The 24,368-nt window shown below is 43.3% G+C and overlaps 1 protein-coding gene across 6 annotated transcripts in view; it reads left to right on the top strand.

Moving 5' to 3' along the window:
* The window catches only part of BRSK2 (BR serine/threonine kinase 2), a 308,156-nt gene that overhangs the window by 197,749 nt on the left and 86,039 nt on the right, over positions 1-24,368 (top strand). For 5 of the 6 annotated variants that reach the window (XM_083838563.1, XM_083838564.1, XM_083838565.1 and 2 more), the window contains exons 5-6: positions 207-292; positions 14,300-14,440. In XM_083838563.1, the coding sequence (XP_083694689.1) occupies positions 207-292; positions 14,300-14,440 (227 nt within the window). Of the gene's footprint in view, positions 1-206; positions 293-14,299; positions 14,441-15,203; positions 17,643-24,368 lie in introns of those variants that run through there. The other variant, XM_083838568.1, reaches the window with a different exon arrangement.

Genomic DNA, 24,368 nt, shown 5'->3' with positions numbered 1-24,368 from the left:
TGCAGGGCAAGGAGTGCTGAGGGTGAATAAATTATTTTTTCTTAAAGTATCTGATTGCTAAACATTATACATGGTTGTAAGTCGAAGAATCCCCAGCATATGTAGAGGAGTGGGAAATGGATAAATGGGAAAAAAATGTGTGGCGATACGTAATACGTTCTAATACCTAACTTCTAATCTTCTGTATTTCTTTTTGTTTCTTCCAGGTGGAGCGGGAAATAGCCATCCTGAAGTTGATAGAACATCCCCACGTTTTAAAGCTGCATGATGTTTACGAAAATAAAAAATATTTGTAGGTATTACTGGCTTTTGCCAGAGAAAGGGGAAGGGAAGGATGAAGGATGGGAGGGAGAGGATGGTTTTGGACTCGGAGTCACTTCCAAAAGAATGGGGGGGAAGGGGTTTTCACCCTCATCTGGTCTCCATGTCATATCTGATATTTGAATGAGGAAGAAACAGTCCATATCTTCTTGGCTTTTCTCCTTTTCTTCTTTGTACTTTGCTTATATGATGTTTCTTTTTCTACTTAAAATGGAGGAGAGAGAACAAACCATTTTTTTCTATCAAGGAGCAAGAGGAGAGGAAGGTTTGTACCTGTAAGATCTGGAACCATTTGGAATCAAAACCGTAACAGATTGTTAAGTGAATGTTTTGGATAACCTCCCTTGTCTAATAGTCTTCATTGAATCCCTTGACTCTCGCTGGCAGTGTTTTAAATTTGCCATCAATAATAAATTTCGGTTTTGAGGGCCACTGAAATCTCCTCATGGTTCAGCAGTAAGAGTTAACTAGCAAAGCCTTTCTTTCCCAGATCATTGCCAGTTCCAAGCAGGGATGTTGCCCACAGACAGAGTCATTTTAGCTTGACAGTGCACTAGATATGTTGAATCTGTTGTCAAACAAACAGGCCACATTAATCTTGGCACAACAGGAAAAAAAATCAATGCTCTCCAAATGGAAAAGGGCAAACCAGTAGGGAACTCAATGTTATTTTCAGCTTTTTAACAGGTTATTGCAAGTAGAAGAGAGTGTTTAAAAAAAATTAAACTATTTTTAAGAACCACCATCCATCAGTGACCTCTCCTTAATGTCACAACACAAGAAGGGAATAACTGTTTACCCAAAGAAAGTGTGTTGAATGGAGGTAACAATCCCTCGTGGACTTTTCAGCCAGCCTTGTTACTGGAGCAATGAATTCCTGTTCTAGGAAGTGAGGCCTCTGTGCCAAAGGGTTAGCTTAGTAGAGCAGGCAGTAATTTCTTTTGGATTTCCTGTCCTCCTCTGGGGCAGCGCCTGCCATTTGTGGTGAAGTGGGGTTGCCAGAGTGCACTCGTGCAGGCACGGGCTGGAGGCTGGCTCAGATGCTTTCTGAGCTGGATGCTGAGCGCTCTGTCCTCAGTGGCACAAATGGTCATGGCTCCATTAAACCTGGTTTGCCCCAGCTGAGGACGGAGGCCCAGATGTGATGCAGACTGCTGTGTGTGCAGGAGAGGGATAGGAAAGGGAAATGAGGCTTAACAGCCAGGATGTTGTCCTTTAATCCAGAGAAGAAGGGGTTGGTGCCATTTGTAAGAGTACACGCCTCTGTGTTCTGCTTTCAGTGTGAGTTGGATCAGGCCCCAGGCTTTTCTTCAGTTAAGAGAGAAGGAGTATTCTTTGTGATTCTTGTTTATTTGGATGTTGTGTATTTTAGGTGTACACACACACACACACATGCCCTAACCCAGCGTGCAGCTGATGTGTTCCAGGTAGGTGTGGTATACCCATGTGGTGCAGACAACGTAGGAATACCTGAAGGACAAAGGCCGTGATCATCACTTGGGGTGAAGAGAGGGGTTATAGAGGTACTGAAGCTTTTTTGTTGCTCTGAACACCAGTGAAGTCAGAAGCTGAGCTGAACAATCCTTCTTTCCCCTGAAAGGCTTGGGGCATATTTTGCTCCAAACAAAGAATATCTAGTGCTCAGAGCAGTGGGGATGGTCTTACACCAAGACTTCCAAAAATGACTGCATTTCTTGGCAGACAAGTTGTCTTCCTGCTGAAGATCACCTTGTAAATGGAAGCATCCCATATCTTTAAGCTGTATCTGGAATTCCTGGCTTCTAAAACATGTTGGGCTCAAAATCGGGCTTTGCCAGTGACACAAAGTCATCTTTGTGCCATTGCTCCCGTCAGAGCTGTGTCAGAGCTGCTGTCTGCCTCTCCGCACTAAGGCACTGAATCCCTCTGCTGAAAGACACTAACTCCCTGAAAGTGCCAGTGACTCCCAATACATTTCATTTTTTATTAGTCACTATTTTAAAGAAAGGGCATAATGCAGAGCTGTTGCCAAGCCTTCCTGTTCAAAATTAGAAATAACCATAGTCTTGGATAAAACTAAGAGTTAGAAGAGAGTGCCTGTGGAGGGGTGAAGTGTGTGTGGGATGAGAAGTGCATATGCACATACTTTCCCAAATAATAAGACACTGTGACTTCTAGTTCTCACCAGCACCAAAAGAAGGATTGCTCTCTGGTTGTGGCAGCACCTTTCCATCATGCCTGCCATCTCAGCAGTAACGATAGTGGCATGGTTTCAGAGGAGCTTGTGAATTATGGGTGATATTTCAGATGCCAGAGACTAATCACGATGCAGCACCAGGGAGTATTTCCTCGATTAATGTTAATTTCACAAATCATGTTTGACTTTTGGTTTATGATTTAATTTGTGACAAGGGGCTTTGGTTGAGTAGATTCCTAATGCAACCATGAATCAAGTCCTTTTTCCACAGTTTATTTAACACTGAAAATGAGTTTCAAAAAATAATAACAAAAATTTGTTAACATATCTGTGTTAGCCTAGCAGTCATTTTCCATTTGTTTTGTTGGTGGTGGTGGTGTTAGTGGTTTTATCAAGGTGGTCAGAGGGATGGAGATGGTTATGAGCCCTAAGACTTTGAGCTCTATATGCTGTATTTTGAGTTGTCATACTTAACCATAAGACTGTGGACTGCAATTCTAGATACAGAGGGGAAAAACGCAGCTCCACAGCAGCTCTCTGTATGTGTGCTGATACTCCACACCAGATACACATTACGTTGGCTAAAATAGTATTATTGCAGACAGTTGTTCTATCTTGTATTTGTTGCATGATCACACTGACAGCCTTTAAGCAAGATTGGGACCCCACAGTAACAGGTAATTTAGAAATAGCTATGGGTAATCTGTGCCTCCCTGTCTCCCAACAGATAATGTTAAGGGACAAAACAGCCTGGAAGGATGGGCAGGGAGGTCATCCTCCCATTTTAAAGATAGAGAGTGAGGTAAAGCAGGCTGGTGTGGGGTAAGTCCAGAGCACTCTAACAACTTATATTGCTGATTCATAATGGGGAGTGATCAATGAGCTACCAAAATTTGAGTGTGCACCGGTAATTATGACTAACCAGGTTCAGATGGTCAGGAATTGTAGGGAAATGTAAATAAACTAAGGGAATGAGCAAGGTAACAGCAAAGCTGAGTTTTAGACACGTTCTTTAATGCACAGTGGAGGGGAAACAGTCCTTTAGTCTTATGATTTTTGTGTGGCAAATAAACCACATTAACTGGGGTGATGGTCCTCTTTCCTCTGTGCTACATATAGAAAAGGTCTTCCCTGAATTGGCCCAACATGGAATTTTGTGTAGCAGAGAAGGGAGGAGTTTATACATTATTAACAGCTCTACCACTGTGAATGAGCTCGAGGTTCTCATGAACAGGCGTTGACGATTAAATAAGGGGAGAAAAAGCTGCATGACTGAATGTTTTTTCTAGGATACAATCTTACATTTTATTTTTAGATCTCTGATAATGTACATTTATGCAGTAAACTCAGCTTTCCTCGTGGTCTTATAAAAGCAATTGTCCCATTGTTGGAGGAACTGTTTGCATGCAACAGAATTGCCATCATAGAGTCCAGAGGGAAAGGACCTTCCCTTTCTAAAGCAGATATGTCACATTGATACAGTTTTGCTGGAGAAGTTCTGACAGAGCTGGCATTATCCGTTCAATCTCATTTCATCATCTGTTTGGTTTAAATTAGTGGAGTTTTGGCAGGGAGTTCGAATGAGTTAGAATAAAGACAGCCTTGGACCACTCTGTGCCCTTTTCTTGTGGACGTTTCTACTAGTATGTCTCGATTCCCTTTCCATCAATATGGCTGTATATATACCAGTAAATTTCTACTCACAGGTGCATGTAGTTATTTGATATATATGTATATATTTATATCCAGGCATTTTTTAATCTTTACGCTTCTGATTTTTTTTCAAATTTTGTCAGAACATTTATTTTAATCTCCCTGTTGTTCAACTTGATCAGCATTTTAAAGAAGAATCTGTTCTGAGAGAAAGAGTGGACATCAGAATATTGGCATCGTCTCCCATTCTCTGAAATGCACCATGCATCAGCTCTTTTTCCGAGCACAACAGTTCCCCTTCTCATCATTCAGCAGGACCGTGCTATCACTGGGCAAGTGCCCAAGCCTCGTTGCAATGTACACAACACGCCACCTCCTGATTTCAGAGGTGAAGGTGCTTCCCAATGAGCCAGATAGCAAAATTAAAATGTCCTCCTGCCCACACACAGCTTACGGTTCTCGCTTAGACAAGACCAGCTGCCGGTAGGTGTCAAAGACTTACAGCTCCAGTGCTGTCTGCAGAGGCATTCATGCTGCCAGTCCTTTCCTGCAGGGTTTTCCTATAATTCTGTTCCTTTTTTGTTAAAAACTAATTGTGAGGTGACAGAGAATGCAAGAAAGAGAAGAAAGGATTCTGCTTGTTTTTTTGTTATCGGTAGCCCAGGACTTTGGCATTCAATCCATCTGTGGGGAAAAGCTGTCAAAAGGCAGAAGGAGGGTTCAGAAAGTTGGAGTGGCTCCAAGGGCTCAGCACTGAAAATTAATTTCTTGATAGGCATGCTTCTTGGTAGTCTGGTCATGGGGGGTCAGATGCTGTGGACACAGGGAAAGAAAACAAAACATGACTGGAAGACAAAACGATGTCCCATCTGGGCCACGGTTAGAAATGAGAGAAATGTTCACAACCAGGCACTTTGGCCCCTTTTCTTCTGCTGCTGAGGTGTTTTAGTACTTCCAGGAATTAGAGGCACGGGGGCAGTCAGAGTTGGGAGCAGAGCCAGTGCGTGTGGGGCCGGGCGTCGCAGGTGGGCCTGGGGCCGCGGAGCTGGCGGGAGGCCAAGGGGAGCGGGTGCTGAGCCCGGGATGGTGTCACGGCCTGCAGGATGCCAGCCTGGCATGGGGTGGTGGTGGTTAAAGGTACAATCTGTGCAACACGGCCTTAATAAGCTCTGCCCAAAAGCCTGATGGTGTCCTCTGCTCACTGCCTGACACGTGAGATGGTGAACATCCGTGGTGTTGGGCCTCTTGGCCTGGCATTGGGAAGCAGGCCCTCAGCATGGCAATTCTCTCACACAAGCAACGGTGAAGGGGAGATGCAGTTCCACATCCTCAGCGTATTTAAGGGCTGAAATTCTCCTTCAGAGAATTTGTGTGCAACTTTGGGTGTATCCAGGCCTTTGTCGTTAAAGGAAAGGCCTCTCAGCACTTAAGAATAAACCCCAGAAGTGTACGGTCTCCGGCAGACTTGCAGTGGTGAGCCGACGCATGGTGGCTCAACTCAGCCCATCCTGCACAGAGGATCCCTCCAGTCTCTTCCGTCTCGTGTGCCCATTCAGGAGATGCTGTGGTGCCTTGGCATGCGTGACTGCTCTCCGTGAAGGCAGTGCTCGAAACACTTTTCATCCCCAGTAAGTCACAGGTACAGAGCGCAACAGCATCAATTCCTGCTACCTCTCTTTCCTCTCCAAAACCCCCACTCTCTACATGTCCAAACAGAATTAGCAACCCAATATGATCTCCACTCAAACAAGCAGATCACAGTTAAACTTGTCTTTTGGAAAAAGAGATCTAATGCGTGCACATTTTCTTGCAGGCAAGGAAAAAAATAAAAAATAAGGAGTTCCTGGCCTGGTGCCAAATTAGGGTTTAAAAATTCATGCCCGCCATAAGAATTTATATAACTTCTGAATAATTTATAGGCTGCGCCAATAACAAGGGGCTTAATATCTGATAGAGATTATTTAATCAATAGAAAACAGTGCAGGGAAAAAGCCGTCAAAGAATTAAAGCTTGTCATTCAGGGCTGGACAGCTTTTAACCCTTCCTCTGCTATTCAGGTGTTGTTTCATATATATGCATGAAAGGGTGTTTTACAAACGGAGTGGTAGCATGGGAGAGGAACCGCCAGGACTTTTTTTTTCTAGAGGCTTTTCTTTGACAGTCTGTCATTCCAGACAGATCTCTTACTGATTCACCACAGCTTTGAAATGTGTTGAGTTTTCTAGCTCTTACCTGAAAGTAGTTAGTTTTTGATGAGTCATCTGCTGGGGATTTTGGTTTCCTGTGAGATGGTTCACACTTCAACAGGATTGGTGCTGGTGCCTAGCAAATGACATTTGTGGTGTGGCTCTTTTGGTTTGTGTATGATTCTGTGGCTGATCTTTGTGGAATAGAGCAAGAGCTTTTTACATGTATGGGCTCCAAGAAGTGTAGGGACAGGAAAGAGCTAAAGATATATCTGTTTTTATAAAGGAGATTCCTACTTGACTTGTGTCCCTGGCCTCAGTAATTGCTTGGACATCTGTGTCAACTCCAGATTGTCTTAATCTATGCCATGTTCCCTGGTCTTCATATTGTTATTCTCATGATTTTCATATAATCATCATCTATTAAAGGATATGACAAGAGTAGCTGAACATCTCAGCACATATGGTCATTTCACAAAGTTCCTTACCCATAGGCATTGTACCACAAAGCAGTAAACTCCTGAGCATGGAGGAAATAAGCAGGAACTCCGCTGATTTTCCTTCTTTTTGTCTGTATCTCATCCTGTATAATTGTATCTGGGTTGTACATCTCGTTGTAGTGCACACCTGAAGTTGTGCGTCTTAAAAGCTAGCCAGCCCCACATGAATACCCAGTCTAATTTCTGGCATAGTAAAAGCCCTAGAACATCACCCAGTAGTGACTAAATTCAGGCACACGTAGAAGACCAACCTACTTGTTTAGGTTTAATTGAGGTTGTGCATCATATGGGTAAATATTGTACCATTCAATAAAAAATGGAATATTAACTGCTTCCCTAACGGGCAGCTTATCACATGCCCTGATGAACCTGTTGCCTGACCAAAACAAGAAGCTGCATGAATTGACTACCATTCCTAGAGCACCAGAGACTATTCTTGTTACTTGTATTATTTTAGCATTTATAACACTTACCTGAAATACCTTGTGTATGAGCTTTCATCAAAAGATCTCTATCCATTTAATACTTTTATAGTAATAAATACATTTGTATCGCCCCAGAGGATCTAATTTGTGTAGCTGTGAATGTCTCATAAATTTTCTTCATCTATAAGGCTGAGAAAACAGGAACTGCATACCCACACTAGGATGTATAGTGATGGGCTGCTGTGGGCAATCCCATCTGGCACAAATTTTAGTATTTCACACCATTCCTGCTAATGGTTTACAGACAGCTTTTCATCTTCTACAAATTATAAGTGGGGTGTTTGTTTTTGTTGTTATTATTCTGCCATAGATATCTGGTAATGCATGATCCTGGTGTTTTCTGTGCCAGACGGTCTTTCTTTAACAGCGTTTTTCCAGGCATTGCTCAGAGCCAGCCTGTTTATTTTGTTGCAGCCCTGCTTTAGAGGTAGCATGTAGCGCTGCTGCCTCAGTGGGAGTACTATGAGTTAGTTCTCAAAGTTCCCCAAGGCCTGGGCAGAGACATCCTTTAATAAGGTGTAACATAATCCACCAGGTGGGAAGGAGAAACCATCATGTCTTCACAGCTGTTTTAAGTGATGTCTTTGTAGTGTTGCAGCACAAAGGCAATCTGATCATGGAAAAGACCTTGCTGTGCTGGCACTGGACAAGAAGGGGGTAAAAAGAGAATCTGTGTACCAGTCAGCTCGGAATTCAGATCACAAAGCAACTGCTGGAAACCTCATGATGGGCAAGTCAAGCTGTTGTCAAGCATTATGGCAAAGAACAGTCTTCAGGAATGAGCTGAAGAAAAACAATGACGTAGCTCTGTGGTTAAGAAGAATGGTGTCCTTCCAAGAGTAGGGGATGTTGTGAAAGCGCAGAATTATTTGCCTGGAAATTTAACAAATGCATGGAAATTTAACAAAAGGAGGTGATAGTGGAGATATGGAAGGAATGGTCAAAGTGGAAAGCTAAGAAAATGATATTGCAGTGATGATCCTATACGTATTTTGAATTGCTAGTAGTAGGGCAAGAATATATCAAAATGAAAGAGAAGATGATAAATCAATCAATATAGAAGTTATCTAGCTAAAATTAGACAAGAATTTTTAACATTTAACAGCCTCAAGTTGCACAAGGGGAGGTTTAGATCAGATATGAAGAAGAATTTCTTCATGGGGAGGGTGGCCAAGCATTGGGACAGGCTGCCCAGGGAAGTGGTGGAGTCCCCATCTATCCCTGGAGGTATTTAAGAGATGTGTGGATGTGGCATTAAGGGACGTAGTTTAGTGGTGGACTTAGTAGGTCAGGTGGATGGTTGGACTTAATGACCTTGAAGGTCTTCATTTATTTGGGAGGAAAGGAAGAAAACTGTACTGATTTTTTTATCTGAAAACAAAAAATTTTGCAAAGTTGTTTGTTGGGTTTTTTTGTTTGTTTGTTTTGTTTTGTTTTGTGGGGGTTTTTTTGAGTGTTGGGGCAAAAGCTTTTGGTCTTTTAATTGCTGGTATTGGAATCCCAAATCTTCACAGACCTGGCAGGTAGGTAGCGTAGTTGGATATCACCAAAAATATGGTGGATTATGTTTGTTTTGTTGAGTTATGTTTAAACATGTTGTTGATCATCCTATATTTACTGATAGTTCGCAGGGGAAAATGGATCATTCACTGTGCTTATAGGAGTCCTACTGACACACAGGATTTGGAAAACACTAAAATAATTTTTAGGGAAGTGTTTCAGGTGCAGGAATGATGTGTCACTGGTGGCCTATAGGCCATCGTAGCTTGTGATCCTCAGCATACAGGCCATTTGGGGTAATAAGGAGGACAGGTATAGTGGTGGTTTTTTTGTTTTGTTTTTTTTTTTGTTAAATTTCTAGTCTAAGTTGGAGAACAAGCCATAGTCAGCCATGGAGAGGCTGCTGTAAGACAGAGAGCTGTGAGGTCTCTGCTGGTTCCTGATACAGCCAGAATCTGAGAGATGCAAAGGTGGCTTAAGGCCATTTCTCTATATTCATCTTGGCTCCTCCATCTTTTTTACATGCAGAAATTGTCCCTCCTTTGCAGTACTGTTTGGTTTCTGTTATTGTTTGTTTACTGTTTGGGTCCCTGAAAGAGTAAATAAAGTGAAACAGAAAGAAGGAGAAAAGAAAGAAAATAGTCTAGGGTTATTACTTTCCTAAGCTGTGTGCATGCTTCTGATTTGGTATGTCGTGGGTCATCTGAGGTTAGGAACTTACTAGCTTTTACTGGGGAAGTGGTGATGCTGTGATGCAGATGGAAAGATGGCAAAGGGAATAGATAAAACACAGCTGCATGCAATCTCTCAGCTCCCCTCCAGCAGATGAAACCATTTTTGCATTAAGCATTTAGCTTCTTTGTCTTGAAAAACTGAAGTGTTGTCTCCTTGAAGCTCAGAAACTTAACCAGAGATGTTTTGTTTCATGTCTTGGCTTGTAGCAGGGGCATGAAGAAATACCATGCAAGCCTTGTGCCTTGGTGTCCTTATGAAAGCAAGCTGTGGCCTGAAAAAACTTTTGCAACCTCTTAAAGAATATATCTAGTGAGGAAAATCATTGACTGAGAATTTATTTTTAACACCATGTGCAATAGGCTTCATATCAAGCTGCAGAAGCCTGTTGGTTTCTCGCTTTTCCAGTCCTAGCAAGCAGAGAGGAAGCTGGTGGGGACAGCATCAGGTAGAAGGGGCAAGAGACAACAGGGACTAAGCCCAGCTCAGATACTGAGTGACTGTAAAGAACAGGAGGTAATGCTCACAACGGTTGTCTCATGTGAAATGCAAGGATTAGAAGAGCTGGTGTGTGCCTGGAGCATCCAAGAGGTGAGAGCTAAGTGCTCTTATGGAGTCTTTTGTCCTAATGTAGCCTCTCTCTGTATTATCCCTGCAGGTGGGGTGCCTGCTGCCAGCCTTGCCTTTCCTTGAGCCTTCCTTGCGATGGCAATTACAGAGCAGGGCTTGTTCCATTTTTACAGTGGGAAGACTGATGCCATCAGTCTTACGTAGGCAGGATTTAAAAAACACTTCCTTCACCTGTAAGTCACTTTTCATCTTCTAATGTAATAGGAGAGTAGTGCTGGCAACTCTTCTGGGTTTTTAGAATTCGTTCCCTTGCTCTGAAAAAATGGGAAAAACAGTAGTAGAGTGAGATGAGAGCATGTCGTATCTGGGAAAGATAAAAAGGGAAGGAGAGACACAGGAAAATACTTCTTAGTGTTTTCTCCCCTGCAGGCTCTATGCTATTTACCTTCTCCTAGGTCCTCCAAGAGCTGGCACTGGCATGCTTCCAATCCCATAGCACTTTACACAAGTAAAGGATTTTAGTCACTGGTGTGGACTCAGGAGATCTGGATTCTCTTCTGTGCCACAGATTCAGGAAAGATTTTGTGTCTGTACGCCTTATTTTCCAGCCTCTGGCATAATGCTCTTTCTTTCATTTGCTCTTTCTGTTTGGCTTGAAAGCCTTTCAGAATGTGTATGTTTTTCCTTTATGGAGTTATTCACATAAAAATAGAGAGAGAGACAGAAATATGTATACATAGTAATTAGTGGGGATTGGGTAAGCTGCATGGTGGTGGTTAGAACTGGTGCAACACTTGGGAATGTTGAAACCCCCCTCGCTGGCCTGTTTGGAAATAGTGTGTACTGACTGCTGCTGTGCCCCGTCACGTGCCAGCAAAACCTTGGCTGGCACCGAGATGGAGGCAGGTGCTGAATGGTGTCCTTGTTTAATCAAAAATCTCCTAGTTGGGGGCTATCCTAAAAAAAAACACAACACAGTTGTACTGGAGGGAATAGGGTTGGCGGGTGACCAGCTGCAAATCTGAGCTCAGAAATGCTGGATGCAACATAACCACGTCGTACTAGTGGAACAATCCCTGCAGCATTTATTTCTTGCACTTGACCACTAGGGAATGTGTTTGTCGTCCTTCTAACTCCTGTCACGTTAGGGGCTTTGTCAGATCAGGATACATCGTCGCTGTGCTTCTCTATGTCCCTTAACTTGTCATAGGCACAAATCTTTTTCAGACGTTCTCCCCTGTTCACTTGCGTTATTATATCTGGTGCTTCTGGGTGGCAAGCAGAAATGAATAACCTTGTAAATGCTCCCTGTCTTTCAATTTGTTTTATTTTTCGTACAACATGTCAGTGCATTTTTGTCGAGTGTTTTTAATAAGATGAAGTTGATGAAAATAAATTGCTTTGCAGTTCCTGCTGTGGGTGACAGAAATGCTGGGTCTGTAATTTTCCAAAACCATGCATTTGAAACCAGTGGAGAGGGTTTTCTGTATGCCTGTAACTGCAATCATCTTCATGAAATTCCTCCCAGGAAAAGAAAACAGCTATCAGTTTGAATTTTGGGGGCAAGATGCACTGCTGTATCCAGCTTCTGCTGGGCACAGTGAGAGAAGGAGCTGTCAAGGAGAATTTTAGGATTGATTCTGTGCCAGGTTTGGGTCTGCCATATGGGATACATAGCCAAATCTGTCTCTAGTATGAGAGGGAGAATGAATTATATAGCAAACACTCGTAGGAGAGTGTCTGTTAGCTAGGATTTGGAAAGCGAGGACTGGGACTTGAATTTGTGGACAGCCCAGTGCCCATGGCTACTGCATGTCAGCTTTCTTCTGAGTGTTTCAATGTCTTGCTGAAAAAACATAATGCTAAGGAAAGGTGGTCTCCGTATTATCAGGGTGTACTCAGCAGACAGTCTGGCCAGTACCTATCTCTTCCAGGAGAGAAGGTAATCCAGATATTCAAAATGTGATTTTTGAATCGAGATTTTTCTTTTTTTTTTTTACTCGTTTTAATGAAAAATTGTCAATACTGTCATATTTTTAGAGTTGTTTCTATCTTGTTAGAAAATGCGGAAAATATAGTTATGATTCCCTAAAATTTTAGAAATTCATTTCATTGTCCACACTTTTGTGCTTCCGTCCTACTCACCTAGCTGTCAAGACAGTGTTAATGCCCGTCCCTTGCTGCATTCTCTGCTGCATTTGTGTAAGAAAGGGAAGTGCTGTCAGATGGCTCTGGGGCTCCACGAAATGCTGTCTCTTTTTCTGGCTGGGATATGAAATGTGGCTGGTGCACAGGAGCTGCTGCTGAAACTGGAGCTCACGTCCCACTTCTGCAACTTGAAGGCTAATGCCATTATTGTTAAGCCAATTTTACTTTCCTCAGACCAGCTTGTACTCCTTCTCCTATTCCATCGTTTTGGAAACTCTGAAAACAGGAATAATTAAGCCCCCAAGTTTATGAACTATTCCCCTCTTCCATTCCAGAGATTTCCTCAGAGATTACATTGCTTGAGGTACAGAAAAACAGTATCCTGGATTAATTTTGTCATTGTCCTCTGAAATTTGAAGAGTTGGATTAATACCAGAAATAAAACTACTTTGCTGTACAGCAAAGCCTCGAGAGATGGGGATCATACTGCACATACTGACCAGCCCGATCTGTTGTGCTGACCACACTGAGCCTTGTTGGTATAAGAACAGAGATGCACACTCCAAATTTGGAAAAAAAACTCCAATTCTTGTTTGCAAGTTTTCCAGTGATGGCTCTCAAACTGCCAAAGGTTTGAAGGACCCGTTGCTTTATTGCCTTACAGAAGTCACCTTTCCAATCACCTGCCTGGCCATGCAGCCCTGAAACTGACTTCAGAGGAGCTAGGCAGTGAAGGGGGAGTGTGGTTCTGCCCCTCTTACAAAGCTGAAGGGCATAAAAGCCAGCTGAGCTGCTTGAGACAAAGAACAGAAGTGAATATTCAGTTTTAAAAAATCATTTGTTGTTTATCATTGTCATTCCAGACCCTGAGCAATAAAACCAAATAATCTCACTGCATAATTTTTCATTCTGTATTAGAATAGTATATGCTGGGCAATCAGGCAAGGAGACAGGAGAGCTCAGAGCAGCAGTGGAGATGGAAGAAGTCCATGGAGGTTTCAAACAATCCTCTTGCCAATAGAAGTCTATGGTTTAGTCCAGATTATATCTAATTTATTTTTAAATGTTTCAGTTGATGGTGTTTGTGCCACTCCCTTAGGGAAACTATTTCCTTTCCACTATTACGCAACATCTCTAGAGATTTGTTTTAATATGTTTTATTAAATTTATTTTATTTTTTATAAGTTTTCTTCTGCTTGGCTGCCTTTCATTACACCTGCTTACAACAGGAAGATGGTCCATCCATGGCAAGTGCTTTCCTTCCCAAAGATTTCACTTTTCTCTCTTCGATTGTTAAGAGTGCTGTGTGAGGACTGGGGTTTTCCTCTCTTGCTCCTAGGCCCCTGTTGTGCCACATTTATTCACTCAGTTCTTCACATGTGAGTTGGGGGGGAACAGCTGCTCCAGCAAATAACTGCTGTTCAGCAGCAAGAGCTGAAGCCCTTTATTGAGGCTGCACACATGTAGTTCTTTTGATCTTTTCTCATAATTTAAACTATTCACCTCTTTTTTCCGAACTCCCTCCAGTTTGTTGACATCTGTCTGGTTCCCAGGTGTGTAAGACAGAGCAGTACGTGAGCACAGCTTTGCCAAGGCTGTTTTATAAAGGAACTGTCAGCTTGGTTAGGGGACCTGTGCCTTCCTAGTATGCAGCCTCACTCCACAGTAGGTATAAGCACATCAGCTTATACCTGATTATTCTCTTCTTCCCCTCCTGTTTTCTTGGGTCATTTTTGGCTTCCACATTATCTCTCACTAGACTACGAAACACCAAATCCAACAAATCAGTGAACGCCTGATTAGTTTCAAATCATTTGCTTGTCTAAAGTTTGCAGAACCCCTGTTAATCTGCAGGGGCACCTGTGTTAAAAATATTAATCTCCCCTGATTTTAACTTTTTAATCATTTTCTACTGTTCTTTCCAGAAGTGTTCTCCTTGGCCATGTGTAAATAGAGGTGTTTATATAACTGTGTGTGAGAGGCTGTATGATAGCTTGCTTACAAAATCCTGGCTTTGTCTTTTTCTAGGTATTTGGTGCTAGAACACGTGTCAGGTGGGGAGCTCTTCGACTATCTTGTAAAAAAGGGAAGATTGACACCAAAAGAAGCCAGGAAGTTCTTCCGACAAATCATCTCTGCTTTAGACTTCTGCCATAGTCATTCAATATGGTGAGTACAGCCCTTTCCAGCAGGTGTTACCTGTTCATAAAAGCACGTGTTAAAGGCATCTTATTTCTTGACACTTTTATTTACTATTAAGTAACTGATGTTGTAAAGCTCTAAAGGCATTAAGTGCTGGCATATTTTAAATACGTGGCTGTCGGTGAGACTGCACTAGTGAGAGAGAGACCTTTCATGGAGTACGTTGTCCTTCATTTCTCACTGGAAGAGAATTCATTCACAGGGAATGCTTTAACCAGGAAAACCAAAACCGTCAGGGAAAAGCTGTTTAATTTCCATCATTCATGGTGACACTTGCTAATAACTGAGAATTACAAACAGTATTTCAAAACGAGTCCCTGAAGAAACTTGGGACAGTTACCAATACTGACAAGTCATTTTATGGCATCCTTCAGTTTTTGGAAGCCCGCTGGCTTTTGGCAAATTTGACTGAGTCCCTTCTGGGCATTTGAGTCATTTTTGCCTTTAATTTCCTTTCCAGTAGGGAAGAATTTCCTTGATCTGACTGCAATTGGTGTTAACCATCTCCATCAGTTGATTTATCCATTGAGTATGGTTTAACCTGTGCATTCAGGTGGTGGTTTACATTGGACTAGTTTCCATTTCATCTTCAGCAAGTTTAGGTAATTTAAATTATACTGAAATTAAGTTGTTATGATCAGTCTGAGCACGGAGTTTCTGTGCAGCTGCTGACCTGCTTATTTCTGAGAAATGTAGCTCCTTGCAGTTAGGTTGGCTGGGGGATACCATTTACATTATGTCTGCGTGGCTGCTTCTCCATAGCCACAGCCAGCCACAGATCTCCCCTCTCCAGGAGGCCAAGGGCTGCTGTTAGATATTGCAGCAGAAGGATTTGCATAATCACCATGTGGCTACCTCTCGGTAACCATACAGTGATTTCTGTACCCCCAGTTTTGTGCGGAGAACTCCCAACCCAGATGTCTGCAGCACAAATGGCTGCAGCAAAAATGGATGCCTAAATATTTCGCTCGGTCTTTTAGCCTGCTCCCTTTATGTCTACGACTCAAGTCAACATGCAATATTAATTTGAAAGAGAGCATATTACTAATAAATGGAAAGGGAAATAAGAGCCTTTCTAGAGGACATATTAAGAAGAGTATACTGCTAGTGGAAGCAGCGGTCCAAAGACGGTAGGTCTGGGTGGGAACGTCCTGAGGACAATGCCTACCTGGCACAGGCAGGTTTATAATAGCCAGAGAAATTTCCAGAGAAACTGAGAGCAGGTTGTTTGCCCTGACTAGAGGATCTAAGTTTTCTCTGTTGGCAGATACCTTGGAGGAGTTTTGTTCTATGAATTCCACAATTTTTCCTCCCTGCTAATCAACTGGTTTGAGGGATCATGACCTTCTCATAATCAATGCAATCCTTCGTAGGCTGTACAAGTGTAACCTTTTATGTATTCTGACCGGGCAGTGGTTTGTATACATAGGGAACAGAAACACCTACTTGGCTTAACACTTAGATACCCAATCCAAGAACACTCAAAATATGTTTAACTACAACTGAAGAAAAGTAATTTTGCTCTTGCGAATGAATATGCCAGAGAAATGTGATTCACAGTTGGGATAGAAGTTTCTCAGAAAGCATATGTATATACACATACACGCCAGTCCTTTGAGCTTGTGTTGGGTACCTCTTGACATGTCTGACTTTAATAAACTGAGCGAGGATCACAGTGAGGCTGTCACCACGACAGACAAGCACTTCTGGAGGTTTAAGGGGATGTGGAATTTCCAAGGCAGAGTGCACGTCTCTCTTGAGGAGTCCATTTTCCTCTATTAAATACATTGGATTGTGGGCAGTAGTCTTGTTTAGAAGTAAATCCCGTCTCCTTGCCAACTCCCACTCGACTAGCATCTAGTGCTGAATAAGCTAGCAGTAAATCATAAGCTCTCCTTCCCTCCCGGTCACTCTGAGTCTTGTGTGGTCTGTGTTATGCTAGGCTCTGGGTGATATTCTGAACAGTTATCATTAAACCCTTTTTGAAAATCAGAGCATGCATAAATGTATTTGTGTGCATGTGTGTGTGAGTAAAAAAGTTAATGTGCTTTCCTAAGCAATGAAGCCTGACCTTGTCCTGTCGTGGGGCAGTGAAATGACAAATCATCTCATCAGCCAGGTTATCCAGTTATGACCACATTGAAAAATGAAGGCTTCTGCTTTGGTTAATGACTAAATGTGGGTGCCTGTAACCCACTGGCAGGATAGATTGATAGCTTGGTGTCCCCAGACCCATATCATCATCTGATTGTCTTCCATTACCTACCAAAACACAGAAATATCCATGGCTTACTTTTACTGCAGTAAGTAACCACATTCAGCTTTCCCTGCTCAAAATGTATTGATGCGTCAGAATTCCTGGATCAAAGAATCAGAAAGGATTCCCCAGTGCTCCCGTCAATAACAGACTTCTGCTTCTGTGTAGAGAGATCACCTGTGTCTGAGAAGGCATCTCCAAACAAGCAGCTCAGACAAAGAAGCAAAATAGACTTGGAGCTTCAGTGTGTTTGGATGTTGCTTTGAAAAAATGCAGGAGCTTTCTGTTACTCTGTTTAGTGGAAACTGGGGACAAAGATTTGAGGTAGCTCACTCTGAGGTGCAGTTACTTATGGAGTTTTGTGGTGCATTTGGCCATGGGGGGAAGCTCTCAGGTAACCCGCTGGAGGGTTCTCTAAGGGCTTCCATGGGTGGCATAGCACCCATTTGAAAACAAAACAGTGCTGTGCCAAGGTATTACGTGGCATCCTGCAAACAGTGTGTGTGTTACCTTGGTGTTTTGCCCGAGCTAGCAAGCAGATCGGTGAGCTCAGTGATGCAGCATCACTGCTTCTGCTCCCAGCTCGGCGAGCTCCGAGGGCTCTGTGCCGTGCTGCAGCACGCAGTGCAGGCATGCTCAGAGGTGGCACAAGAAATGGCAGAGGAACCTGGGGACCCTTGGGCATTGGTGTCAGACCTTTCTAGCTCGGGAGGTTTTCTCTGGATGTAGCTAATAATTTTTTCCTAGGCTACCAAATGCTGGGTGCCTACTCTCTTATGTCAGGACCTGTAAGTTGTCTCAGCTGGATGCCCCAAAACAATAGCCCTTTTGCATAGCCTGCATCCAGAGCTCTCAGCTAATTGAGCACCGCCTATATTTTCTGCAAAAAGCAGTCGAGGAGCACGTACTGGGGTAGGTCTCAAATTCTTGCTTTCCTCGGGAAGAGGCTGTTAGGTGCAGCAAGGGAATGCTGCAGCGCGGGAGGAGGTGGGCGCGGGGCAGGGGGAGCTGGCGGGTGCCGCATTGGCTGCGGGTGACATCACCGCCAAACGCCGGGATTGGCCGCGGCCGGATTTTGTGCGTTGGGTTTGTGCTTTGGTCAAGCTCATATTCGGTGCCTGTATCTCACAAGCTGACAAATAAAAATATGATTACAGAAAATGCCCCGTGGCAAACCTTATTATGGCTTCAGAGATAACAGATAATGCCAATTACTGCACAGGGCAGTGGTGACATTGAGAGGAAATCCCCTGCGGTAATGAGCAGCAAGATTATTATTTCATTTTATTTTTATTTTGGTTGGGTTTCATTTTGTGTTGTGGTTTTTTTTCTTTTTTTCCCCGAGTATGCACAAGGGGGGTTAAGGCAGGTTCTTTATGAATATTGATAAATGACAATTATGAGGGCCTTTTCTCCTTTCATTGCCTGGGGCTGTGCCTGCTTGAGTACGCACAAGGCTCTCGCTGGAGTGTGTCTGTGTGTGCCTGCGTACGCATGGGGGTGTGTGACTTGGGGGGCTAAGGCAATGAATAAGAGCTTTGTTTGGCTTCGCCTGGTGTTCTTCCCATTGGTGCAGGAGGGGAAATGGCTCCTTATAAAATAGCACTTCAGGATTTCACAGCGGTAGTGCCAAAATCTCTGGTATATTACTGCGGGCAGGAGCTGCAGAGCACTGTCAATAAAGGAAGCATGCTTTTAGGAAGAAACCTGGAATGTCTTCAAGAAGCAGAGAAAGCTGAGGAATGCCAGGTGCCATGAGAAACCTTTCCTGTTAGATAGTCCCACCCTCCTAGTGATTCCAGCTTTGCCTTGCTTCTTTTAGAAGGAGGGTGCTATACTGTTGTGCAGAGATGGTCTGCTGAATAATTAAGATTACTGCAACTGGACACTTTGAAATCATGACACAGGGCCTCCAGATATGAAACTGTTAGAAATCACAAAACTTAATAACATTGGTTTCTGTTATTTCTTCTTGGGGTCCTTGAGCCCTTAGATTTTGAAGTTTTCTTTCAGACTATCAAATTAAAAAGGTGCCTTTTTCTGCTGTTGAGTGCTGAGATTTGCCAGTCATTGCCTGAATCTAGGAGCTGCAGGTCTATGGTTGAGACTCACTCCAAACAGTGAGGAATTTTCATGTTTTCCTTGTACAGGAAACTGGAGAAAAACCATCAAGTACAGCAGCTGCAATGTCACAGGCAAAATTACCAGCTCAGCTAAAGTCAGAGGACGTGTATTTTTGTAAGTTTATTTCTTTACGTAAGCCACTGGAAACTCAAAAATGGCATAGTCTTATTGTAAGCATAACCAGGTAACAGTCTTTGGCAAGTGCATTTGTAGTGATGAGACCTGACAGTCGGCTCTGGCTTTGGAATACAAGAGTATATGTTTTGAGGCTAGGTTTTCAAGGAGGGGTAATATATTTTAATAGATCAGTGGAAATAATTGTATAAAAAGCAGACGGTTTCAGGCATTCAAGCCCTTTTTCAGGTCTCCTGATATGTTTATAGATGTTGTCCTTTTTCCTAGCTATAACTATATTTACTTGTTCTGCAGGATTCTGTGAAAAAAATACTAAATTTGAGCATAGCAACCATGACTCTAAACAAAGATTCCTCTGTAGGTAGATGCAAGTTACACATTTGGATATCATTTGCAGAAGCAAGAGAAAATAAGATGAAAGGCTTTTTCTGCTCATGAAAATCAAAAATACTGCTTCTCATACTATTAATTATTACTGGTAAATTATTTGCATCACATCAGGCTTGTGCTAAGCACTTTTAAGAGGATACTGCAGAACAATTATTCTGTGGTCGGGCCCTTCTGGGAGTTTGGGGTCAGTAAGAAAAGCATTTGCAAAGTAGCCAACAATTTGATTAGTACAAATGACCTGCAACTACTCCAATTAGGAGGTTTCTTGGGTTAGAAATCTGTGACCTACAACGAGTCGTCATGGAAACTGATATGAATGTTTCAGCTCAAAAATCACTTTAAAATAATGGGTTAGTTCATCATCTCGTGCCAAGTGACATAGTTTCTTTGAATCCAAGATCTCAAATCTGTCTCTATACCAGAAATCTTCTGCCAACTCTAGGTGATGGGGAGAAAGTGGTTGTTTTACTTCTCTTTTTTAACTGTGCTGTGACTGCCTGCAGTACGGCTACGGGGATATCCCCAGAGCAGGAGGACAGACTGGAGAGGTGAGTGAAGGAAGCTGAATAGTATCACTGGGAGCGACCAGAAAGCAAGCTTGGCCAGCGTGTGAGTGGGAAGCTAGAACACATTAATGCATGTGCGTGCCTTTTCATTTTCTCTGCACCACCTCTGAGATCTGTGCCAATTTGCACAGGACCATTTTTTCAGAAATCTCTTTTTCCCTCTCCCCCCTCTCCTCATCTTGTGCTGCAAGGGAACTGTAAAGCTTTTGTTGCATTATGTAAAAGAGGGATGATGCCGAGAGCCTGACAGTGTGTACTTTCCCTGTCATGGCGTGTTCAATGGCTCCCTTTCACTCACAGGCTCTCCCTTCAAAAGCCTGCTGCATGCAGGCTGGTGGAGCTTTCTTCCTGTTCCGTTGTCTTGGGCGAGGAGCTCTGGGCACTCTGTGGCCACCCTGGGTCAGGGGCACACTGACTTCTCCTGCAGGGCTGCATTTCCTTTTGTGTGCCTTCTCAGCATATGCAGGGCTCAAGAGGAAAGTTTGCCTGTTTGTCACTAAAGGAGCTTTCTTCTATTCTTATTTCCCAGCCACGTGCTGAAGCCCCCACAGCTTTAGAGCCTTTAGAACAATGAAAGGGTAACGAGTCCTCTGTTCACCTGCAGAGAGAGGAGTTGATGCGGTCATAGAAGACATGGAGAGCCAGAGAGATCAGCTGGAAAGGGACCAAATTAAAGGCGTTTACTCTGCAATGTTCCATTAATGCCAAGTAATTACCACATACAGTGGGATTTTTGTTTTGTTTTGTTTCGTTTTGGCACAAGAGAATTCTTTCCAAATATGAATGCATGAGGCCGTCCGGGTGGCTGGGCTCTTAGGTAAATTATAACAAGCCTTCCCTATTCCCATATGTTCTTCTCCCTTCCTTCTGGCCTTTGGAAAGCTGGCAGTGCAGAGATGGGAAATGCAAATGCAGAGAGGAGGTCTCGTTCCCAGTGGCAGGGATGCTGCTTCTGCCACTCTGGTGCAGGTTCCTGGCCTCAATACCGTCCCCAAGATGCTCCTCAAATTCAAAATGGTCCAAAGATAGATAGCAGGGAAATGTCCCAGCTGGAAGAAAACTTCCATCTGGGGCATAAAATTCTCCTGTGGTTGAATGTGCAAGCACTGCCTGGTCCCATTGGCACCCTGATCCCGAGAGGAGTGCTGCCACAACAAAAAATGCTCAGGGCTGCCATGGGTTCCTGTGCTCACCACCATCCATGCCTGGCACTAGGGACTGTGTTAAAGGAGGGAGGGGGAGGGTCAGAGAGCTGCAATTTCAGGTATTTCAGCACCCAGTCAGAAGGAAACATTTCAATTCTTGTCAGAGTCCATGCTCTCCCCTCTGCTGTGTGGGCTGTAGAGAAGAGAGGGTAATTTTCCTTGGTTTTATTTTGGTGAGAGTCTAGAGACTAAAAACCAAAACTTTAAGGGCTGATGCCACTCCAGATTTCCTTCCACACACATTATCCAACCATCCTAGTCCCACCGATCCTGAGGTCTAATGTAAGGCTTTCAAAATGGTCTCTGTGAGGTGGGCCAGGACCTCTACCCAAAGAGCTCCATCAGCCCAGGTAGGCTGACCCTTCAGGACAAAACATTGCACAGCACAGTGAGGTGGAGCTTACTTCACATCTGGAGTGTGGATGAAGGCATCCTCTATCCTCTCTCTCTTCCCGTGGCTCTCCAAAAATAAAAAATAAAAATTATTTGCCACTTTAGAGGAGCTTCATTTTTTCATTAGTTTTGTTCCTAAAGAAACTGTCGATATGACTGGCATTAGTTAGTTGGCATCCTTACTGACCTTACCGGCTAGCAGGCTGAGAGCTGACCAGGCAAAGAGCAGGGCCACCAGCACTGAGGAGACTCGCTTCAGCCATGGTGAACAGACATTCCTTCAAATGCTCTTCCTTCTCTCTAAATAAAACTGTACGATTTTAGGATTAGCAAAGAATTGCGGTCTTTTTAGGCAGGCAGCGGGATGTCTGCTATAGAATGAACATCTACAGTATCAGCAAGTGCTGCTCCTTGCAGGCTAACAGGCGTGGACAGCAGCACCCTCAGCATCCACACCATGCGTCTGTTCAGCGTTTGGCCAGGAGCAGTCACCAAGACTGGAAAACAACCAAAACCATTTAAAAAGCCACACAAAGCAAAGGTCACACACTCAGCTTGTGCTAAGGGGAGGTTTCTTGTTTCATAGCATCAGGCAAGCACTGCTCACTTTACAGGGAATTGCTACTTGCCACTGGGCCCTAGTACTCAGACCAGAGAACTTCTGTGCATCCCCCCTGGTCGGATGAGGTCTTCCCAGCACCCAATTAGTGAAACCAGTTGTAAGATGAGAGCTGACCAGGATGTCTGCTGGAGGAAAGATTAAATCACACACCACCATCTCATTAGTGTCTGGTTTTCCAAGCTTGCCTTAGAACGGTGGGCTCTTCTGTCCTTTTCACTGCGGGGGCTGGAGCATGTTCACATTTGGCAGGTGTCGCCAAATACTGCCTTTGTCCAGGACTGCTGTCCTTGGTGAGGGCATTCAGGGCCTCTTTTCCTGACCGCTAACTGGTCATTCCCAGTCCTGAAACATTTCATTGTCACTCATCCCCAACTTTTTTTGTCAAGTAGGTATGGCTGTCTTGGTATCTGTTGCATGGTGGATGAGTCTTCTGTCCCCAGGTACCTTGAAACTTTGATTTCTATGAGAAAGAGGGATTTTATAGAGTACCTTTTGCTTTTTCAGATGAAAATATTCACAAATCTGAATCATGCCGCTTAGTTATTTACGAGATTGTTTGCTCATGATTAACAAGACAGCATTAACATGCAGGGTTCATCATGTTTATGCAAGACTGGAGACCAAGTTTTATGCTCTTTAAAAAAGGAAGGGAAGAGCAATCCTAGGACTCAGTGATAAGGTAAATGGTCGGTATCTGTTTGGAACATGTGCTATTTTGCTGGAAGCCTCCTTTAGCTCTATCCGTTACACTCCCCAAGTGTCCTATTACAGCATGCTCTGGTTTTGCATAGAGCTGGCCTGCATTATTTACACGTTGTCTCTGATTGATCATTCCAGACTTCTGTTCAGATCAGAGATCATTTCCAAGGCATTGTCATGCTCCATATGTTCCTCTGAGAGGATACAGACTGACCACCTTTACAGGTGTTTAGGGGTAGAGTTACACTTGTGTGCATGAGCAGTGTTAGAGGATGTAATTAGAGGTGAAGAGAAAATGGCATAAAGATAGGGCAGAGCTCTGCTGCTGGTGTCGCTGCACTAGGCTGTGCTAATGCTGGGTCTTCTGCAGAGTTCACTTTCTGGGCAGGCAGCTGTTTTTACTGAACCATTGTAGCAAATGGCTGTTGTTTGCCTGACACATATGTTGTCAATCAGCCATTTCCAACAGGTTTGTGTTCAAACTGAGTACCTGAACTCGCTGTTCTGCCTTGGAAGAGTTTTCTCCGATTTGCACCTTTTATCAAGCAAAACATCAAAGATGGACATTTTGCCTTCTCATAAGCAAAAACAAGAGAAGAGCTGCTTCTCCAGCTTGCCTGAAGTGCTTCTCTCATCTCTGTGACTCTCGAAGAGTTGCAAATAAAAAGCAAAAAAAGCAAAATCATCACAAATTTTGTACATTTTTCTCTGTGCGTATAAAATCAAGTAAACGTAACAGTTGTGCAAAAGTACTTGAGTTCTAAGAAGCAGACGGGTGCATGGTGGTGTTGGCTGTGGGTAATGGAAATTAATAAATTAGACAACATGTAATTGTTTTGATTTAAAGCAGGAGTTGCCATCCTGCTTTAAATGTTTACCATGTTACAGCAGCGTGGCTGCCTGGCTGTTCCTATGTTGCCAAATAATAAGAAAATTGAGCTTTGCTTGAAAGGAGGCAATCCTCTCTCTTCCTTCCCAGTGCTGACACCCTCAGTTATAAGCAGTGCTGGGCTCAAGGGGTTTCTCCATCAGAACTAGCTGCCCGAAATGATTTCAAAGCCATATCCCTATGTAAACAATTCCTAATAGGGTCTTTCTGCAGCAGCTTTAACAAGTCTGCTTTTTCTCCTCTAGATATCACTAATCCTGTTTCCTGTTGTTGACAGAATACACTGATGATGTTCACTCCTACCTTAAGGAGTTGGCATTTGATGGAATACATCAGCTCTAAATCCAAACTGAAAATTTCCTCTGATTTCCCTCAGTTCCTCCCTCAAATTATCTTGATATTGTTGGAAGGTGCAGATATTCATTTCCTATCAGGGCAGTGCAGTCTCAAGCCTTGTATTCATCAGGAGTGGGCATTTGGGAGATAGTCTAGAGTATTGCAAAGATTGGATCTTGGATATGTGTGTTCTCCTATCTGGGAGAGAAAAAGAATGAAATCAATTAAAATATAATAGGTTGGATGCTATACTGGATAAAAAAAACAAGTCTTGGAGTG

Source organism: Anser anser, assembly GCF_964211835.1.
Source record: "Anser anser genome assembly, chromosome: 5".
Classification (NCBI taxonomy): domain Eukaryota; kingdom Metazoa; phylum Chordata; class Aves; order Anseriformes; family Anatidae; genus Anser; species Anser anser.
Note: the sequence above shows the minus strand (reverse complement) of the source record. Positions and strands in the feature narration are given on the sequence as shown.